Genomic DNA, 7,190 nt, shown 5'->3' with positions numbered 1-7,190 from the left:
TAACTTTAGCCCTGTTACTGAAACTATTAGAAAGAAGTTTAACAGCTGGTTAACTAACTAGATTTGTCCATTCATGGTCGAGTACTTCCAACTAAAGCAGGATGTCAGGAGCGTCATATGTTTTCTTGCCACTAGATGTCACTAAAACTCCGTGTTCTGATCTGGATCAAATTCTGTTTAGTTTTCTGTGGAAAAACGAAACCCACAAAGTTCAGAAAAACGTCCTGTCAAACTCTTCAGCTGATGGAGGATTAGAGGTTTTAACTTCTACTGTTTTCAATCGGGTTTTGAAAATTAAGTGGATCTCTTGAGAATCCCAACAGTTTGTGGAATATTTTCCCAAACTATTTATTTGGTAATTTAGGAGGTCTATTTTTTTTTTACTGAAATGTCCGTTTTCTCTCGAAAAACTCCTGTTAGATTGGACAATTTTCACCAACAAGCTTCAGAAACAGTTTTAGTGGTTAAGCCTTTAATTTACTAATAACTGAGAAGACAACTAGTACAGCATCAGGTTCATCAGCACCAAAGGCAGGGAAGAAGAACTGTCCCTTATCTGGATGGAAACTGCAGATGAGTTGACTTTATTTCATCTCTTTGTTGGTCAGCAGGGCTGAGGTGAGGTAGCGGTGAAGGGTCACTGGGTCCTGCCTACAGGAAGCAGACGTGTTCAGAAAGAGGAGAGCCGTCACAGTTTGGATCGCTGCAGAGCCGACTCTGGTTCACTGCTCTGCCAGCTCAGGAACGTGTGGTCCTGGTTCAGGTAGGAAGTGAGGAACTCTGGGAAGTTTCTCTGGAGAACCACCTCAAGGAACATGGCTGCTGCCGTGTCCAGCCTCTGCTCAGACCTGAAAAACACAGCGAGAATTAAATGAAAACCTCATCAAGGAGGTCAGAAACAACTAGAACATTTACGTTACCTGCAATAACACTGGTGTGAGTGCTTTCTGCTGAATGTGGTCACTGAAGATGCTTTGGCAATTCAAGAAATTGCTAAAACAATTTGCTGAAAGTGCTTCAAATTTTGTATAAAACCCGTAAATTTGAGCTTAACCTGAAACTTAGCCCAAAAAAACCTCAGTAGATGCCAAAATGCCCAAAAATGCTGACACGTTGGATGTTGCTAAAATATTAGCTTGACTCCAAGTTAGCCCAAAAAAATCTCAGTGAATGTCAAATTAACCAAAAAGCTAGCATGTTCCTAAAACATTAGCTCAACCTAAACTTAGCCCAAAACACCTCAGTAGATGCCAGAATATCCAAAAATGCTAACAGGTTGCTAACATATTAGCTTAATTCCAAATTAGCCCAAAAAACCTCATCCATCCATCTTCTTGTCCGCTTTGTCCCTTTCGGGGTCGCGGGGGTGCCGGAGCCTATCCTGGCTACTGACGGGTGAAGGCGGGGTTCACCCTGGACAGGTCGCCAGTCTGTCGCAGGGCCTCAATCACACACACATTCACTCTCACATTCACACCTAGGGGCAATTTAGAGTCACCAATTAACCTATGAAGCATGTTTTTGGACGGTGGAAGGAAGCCGGAGTCCCCGGTGAAAACCCACGCATGCACGGGGAGAACATGCAAACTCCACACAGAAAGGTCCCAGCCGGGAGTCGAACCGGGGCCTTCTCGCTGTGAGGCGAGAGCGCTAACCACTGCGCCACCGTGCTGGGCAAGAGCGCTAACCACTGCGCCACCGTGCTGCCCCCAAAAAACCTCAATGGATGCCAAATTAGCCAAACATGCTAACACATTGAACATTGCTAAAATATTACCTTGACTTCAAATTAGCCCAAACAATTTTACTAATGTCAAAGTAACCAAAAAAAGGTAGCACGTCACTAAAATATAAGCTCAACCTAAAATTAGCCAAAAAAAAGATTAAATTAGCCAAAAAAAAAGCTGTAAAAAATTTCTAAAACCGCGAAAAGCATAGATACCAAAAATACAAGGACCTGCTGACTGTTTGATACCAAGACAGCAGAAATTGCATAAAGTGTGATTTTGTTTTTAAGTGTTAACTAATGTTTGGAAGAAAATGGAAAGCAGCAACAGATTCACACAACTAGGGAGGTGCCAAAAAATCAATATTGCAATATTTAGCCCAGGAATTGATTCTCGATGGGTTCTCACCAAGTATCGATGTTTTAGTATTTCATTTGAAGAGGCTGTAAAATGTTTTATTCATCGTCCTTTGGTGAGACATTCCTTTGGAGGTAGATAGGGGGCGCACGTTTCAAGACTGGATGTTGCGAACACCAATGTGTCTGGCAGCTACTTGAATTTTTACAACAATTTTGCACTAAGTAATGGCACTGCTGTTCATGTTTACTATTGTTAACACTGAATTTGTCAGATAATTCCAACTCTATTGGTTTTAATAGTTGTCAAAGACAGTATTACTGATTTCAGCAATGTTGCACTCAAGTGTCTCTTATTTATGGCACAAAATCAGACACAAGTTGTTTATTATGATTGTGTTCAAGCTAAAAAATACATGGGGATATATTTTTTTCCAAAAAATGTGAGTTCTTTTATATAATGTGAGTTATTAGAGACGCTTTTTACCAATTATTGCAGTATCGCAATACTATTGATATTGTGAGCCGTGTATTGCATCGTATCGTGAGATCCCCAGCCTTAGAAACAATGCTGCCTCCTGAGAAGATGATTTTTTTATCCAGAAAACCCAACTGGAGCATCGTTTTGATGATTCAAACCACACAAGAGCATCTCAACAGCTTTTATCTTTATGGAAGCAGAGCTGAGCTCTTTTATGTTCATCAGGTGGCTGTTAAAACTTTCAAATGCCTTATCATTAAAAAAGTGATAAACCTTCACCATCTTGGCTTCTCCATGCAGGAACTCCTGCTCACCTGACAGACTGGCATTCAGCCCTCAGCTCCACCAGCAGCTCCTGGATCAGCTCTGTCACGAGGCGTCGGTTCACCACCCTGCTGCCGTCCTCCAGCCAGGTCTGATGGCGGATCCACTGCCACACCTGCAGCACCACACCCAGATCAGAGCGCCACTAGTCGCTGTGGCAGAGGCACAGCAGTCCTCACCTGTGATCTGGAGATCTCGGCTGTGGCAGAGTCTTCCACCTGGCCTCTGTAGAAGAAGTGTCCTTTACCTGCAAAAAAAAAAAAAATAGAGTTCATATGACCCCCCACACGAGCTACACTGACCAGGACAGATCTGCTCAAACCTGATAACCAGGCGTTGATGAAGAGGATCCCGACTGAGATGTTGTGCTTCAGACCATAAAGGGTGACCCCTCCCTGAGGAAAACAGTTATATGTTCAAACTCGTCAAATCCTTGTCTGGTGATCTCTATCTTGGAAGCAGTACCCCCTCCCTGCTAGGTTTGTCTCCTCTTGGAGATGTAAAAGAACATTTTGTTCAGCCTAAGCATAGATCTGGGTTCAGTTTTTGCTCGTCGTTTACAGGTTTGAATAAAGGTGAGTGTAAATGTCAGGGGGGTGCTGACCGCAGGCATGCACAGCAGGTCCTCTGCAGCCACACAGACGTCCTCCCGCAGCACATACAGCTGGTTTCCCCCAGCGGTGTGGATCTGGAAGAGCTGTGCACACCCCAGCGTTAAGACTCTGCTCTGACAGACAGGAAGACTTGAGAGGATCTGACCATCACCTCCTGCATGGGTCCAACCAGATCCAGATCGTACACCATGAAGCCGTCCACGCCCGCACGGATCTCCAGCATCTTCCACCTGACAGCAGGAAACATTTTATTTTATTTTATTTTATTCATTTTTACTTTATTTTTAAAGATTTTATCTTTCACTTGTGTCTAAGTCAAGGTCCGGGGGTCGGATCCGGCCTGAATTTTGGTGAAAGGACTGTAGAGCCTTGCTCTTCTACAGCAAGGTCACTCCCACTTTTTCTCTTGGCGAATGTATCGAGAACGCCTTCGTCGACCACCTTCAGATCATTTTATATTATTATTCTATATTTTTATGGAGGGTAAAATATTGAAAGCTATTTAAGGTTTAAGTTGATTTATTCTGGAATAATATTAGTATTTTTATTATTCATATTTATGTTAAAAAGTTATGGTTTTAAGTTTTTTAAATTGTCATTCTGCTAACTTTTTGGACTATTTTGGCAATAACTATGATTTTTTGGGCCATTTTAGAATTTAGCTAATATTTCAGCTACACGCTAGCTATTCTGGCTAAATTAAGCCTTTTTAAAAGTTTTTTTAGGCTGTTTTGGAGTCAAGATAATATTTGCATGTTTTGGCTAATTTAGTTTTTTTTCCCAGTTTTTTTAGGGTATTAAGTTTAGCTATTTTTTCAGCTACACACCAGCTGTTTTGGCTAAATTAGGCTTTTTTTTCAGGCTGTTTTGAAGTTAGGCTAATATTTACATGCTAGCTCTTTTGTCTAGTTTAGATTTTTTTTCAGCAGTTTGATTTAATTTTGAAGTTTAGCTATTTGTTTTAGCTGTTTTGATTAATCTAATTTTTTTAAGTTTTCAGCTTCAGCGTATTCATCTCTTAGCTTCAACAATTGTAGCCATCAATTTCAGCATCTTCAGCTATCAGCACTAGCATCTTCAGTGGCCAAACTCAGGTTATAGCATTCACACTAGCATTATCACAGGTAATTATATATATATAGTTCATAATTATGTTAAGTTACAGTTTTAAAGTTTTACAAATGTAGTTTTAGTTTGTTCAATAAACGTTTATCCTCTTCGGACCGCGACCTAAGGTGTGTTTTGGATTTAGTCCCTCTGTGCAGTTAAGTTTGACTCCCCTGCCCTACATGCTCAGAGGAACACCAGCAGACTCCATCAGCAGCGTCATGAGGATCATCATGTATGAAGATGATGAGTTCCTCGCTGTAATTCGAGTCACATAATGTGACATCGCCATTCTCAAAGTCAGGTTGCCATGGAAACATCCCGACCTTCATTTATCTGTGAAGGATCAGCGTCAGAAGGTTGGTGAGGTGTAACCTGACCACAGCAGCAGAAGTAGCAGCGAACACCCCCCCACCTCTTCACTGCAGCCAGCACGTCCTCGCGGGGGCCAGAGGGGAGATCCTGTGGCAGCAGAGCAGCAGCCATGCCCCCCGTGGCCAGTGCCCCCCGCCGATGGCACGTCTTCACCAGGAGATCCATGTAGCTACGCAGGAAATGCTTCTCCATGTTGACGTATTTACTGCGATCGGGGAGGAGGAAAGCCCGGCGGTGACCTGCAGGGTGAGGGTCAGTTAGTCAGATTGAGGTATATTTTTCAATTTTAAAAATCTGAAAATCTGAGATGAGCAGATTCTGTTGGACCTCCACGAGGTTCTGGAGACGACGAGAACCCGTGAGTTTCTCACCAAACTTGTTGACGAAGGAGGCGGAGTAATCCCAGATGCCACAGTTGAGGCCGGCTGAATGTTCTCGCAGCTCAAACAGAATCTCATCCATCTCGAAGGCAGCCAGAACGTTCTCGATCAGCACCGTGGCCTTGATGCTGCCTGCAGGAAGACCCAGCTGCACAAGCACGACTCGTGAAACCTCACAAACCTGCTGCATCACCCATCAAAATCCAAACAGAGAGACATATAGACACACCTTCTGCTGTGTCCACAGGAAGATCTTGTTCCAAAGTCTGGCCTCCAGGAAGCTCTCCACCTGACGAGGAACGCCTGAGTTCACATCTCTTCACGACTGTGGTGAAGCAGTTGACTGTTTTTGCTGCACTCTGCAGAATACTCTGCAGTTCCTTTCTTCTTTTCTCAAAAAGAGCTGAGATCCCAAATCACAATCATCTTTATATTGGAGCATAAAACCAGATGAAAATAGCATTTCTAACAGACCAGTCCTCCAACATTTTGGTTGATCCACCATCACACACATCTGCTGAGCATGCAGGAAATTCATTTAAGCTATGCACAACAATGCACTTGTGTTTGATGGAATTTATTAAGCTGCATCGCAAAAAATAAATCTTTAAAGAGTAATAAGATCCCTGTTTAAAAAAAGTGTCATTTTTTTATTTGTTTGGCATTAAAATCTTTAAGCTTTTCAGTAGTAAAATAATCTTAGTTTGAGAAAACTTGTTTTAGTGACTAGATTTTTTTCCCATCCATCCATCCATCTTCTTCCGCTTCATCCGGGACCGGGTCACTGGGCAGCAGTCTAACCAAAGATGCCCAGACTTCCCTCTCCCCGGCCACTTCCTCCAGCTCCTCTGGGGGGACCCCGAGGCGTTCCCAGGCCAGTCGAGAAACATAGTCTCTCCAGCGTGTCCTGGGTCTTCCCCGGGGTCTCCGCCCAGTGGGACATGCCCGGAACGCCTCACCAGGGAGGCGTCCAGGAGGCATCCGGACCAGATGCCCTGAGCCACCTCAACTAGTTCCTCTCGATGCGGAGGAGAAGCGGCTCCACTCCGAGCTCTCTCCAGGTGACCGAGCTTCTCACCCTATCTCTAAGGGAGCGTCCAGCCACCCTGCGGAGAAAACTCATTTCAGCCGCTTGTAGTCGGGATCTCGTTCTTTCGGTCATGACCCAGAGCTCATGACCATAGGTGAGTACTGGAACGAAGATCGACTGGTAAATCTAGAGCTTCGCTTTCTGACTCAGCTCTCTTTTCACCACAACGGACCGGTACAGCGACCGCATAATACCGGACGCCTTTCCAATCCTCATGTCGATCTCACGCTCCGATCTTCCATCACTCATGAACAAGACCCCAAGATATTTAAACTCCTCCACCTGAGGCAGGAGCACTCCACCCACCAGGAGAGGGCAAACTACCTTTCTCCGGTCGAGAACCATGGCCTCAGACTTAGCGGTGCTGACCCTCATCCCAGCCGCTTCACACTCGGCTGCAAACCGCTCCAATACATCCTGGAGGTCCTGGATCCATGGAGCCAACAGAACAACATCATCTGCAAAGAGCAGAGATTAAATCCTGTGGTCCCCAAACCAGACCCCCTCCGGTCCCTGGCTGCGCCTAGAAATTCTGTCCATAAAGACTATGATCAGAACCGGTGATAAAGGGCAGCCCTGCTGGAGTCCAACATGCACCGGGAACAGGTCTGACTTACTGATGGCTATGCAAACCAAGCTCCTGCTCCGGTTGTACAGAGACCGGACAGCCCTCAGTAAGGCTCCCCGGACCCCATACTCCCAGAGCACCCTCCACAACATTAAGGTTGCGGTTTAA

The 7,190-nt window shown here is 44.6% G+C and overlaps 1 protein-coding gene across 2 annotated transcripts in view; it reads right to left on the bottom strand.

The window, feature by feature from the left end:
• Window positions 1-455: 455 nt before the first annotated feature.
• The window catches only part of mlsl (malate synthase-like), a gene marked incomplete in the record, with an annotated part of 10,370 nt that continues 3,635 nt past the window's right edge, over window positions 456-7,190 (bottom strand). For both annotated transcript variants that reach the window (XM_036214001.1, XM_036214002.1), the window contains 9 exon segments: window positions 456-848; window positions 2,879-3,003; window positions 3,068-3,135; window positions 3,211-3,283; window positions 3,493-3,585; window positions 3,654-3,732; window positions 5,025-5,223; window positions 5,356-5,512; window positions 5,594-5,653. In XM_036214001.1, the coding sequence (XP_036069894.1) occupies window positions 689-848; window positions 2,879-3,003; window positions 3,068-3,135; window positions 3,211-3,283; window positions 3,493-3,585; window positions 3,654-3,732; window positions 5,025-5,223; window positions 5,356-5,512; window positions 5,594-5,653 (1,014 nt within the window).

Source organism: Oryzias melastigma, linkage group LG10 (assembly GCF_002922805.2).
Source record: "Oryzias melastigma strain HK-1 linkage group LG10, ASM292280v2, whole genome shotgun sequence".
NCBI classification, from domain to species: domain Eukaryota; kingdom Metazoa; phylum Chordata; class Actinopteri; order Beloniformes; family Adrianichthyidae; genus Oryzias; species Oryzias melastigma.
Note: the sequence above shows the minus strand (reverse complement) of the source record. Positions and strands in the feature narration are given on the sequence as shown.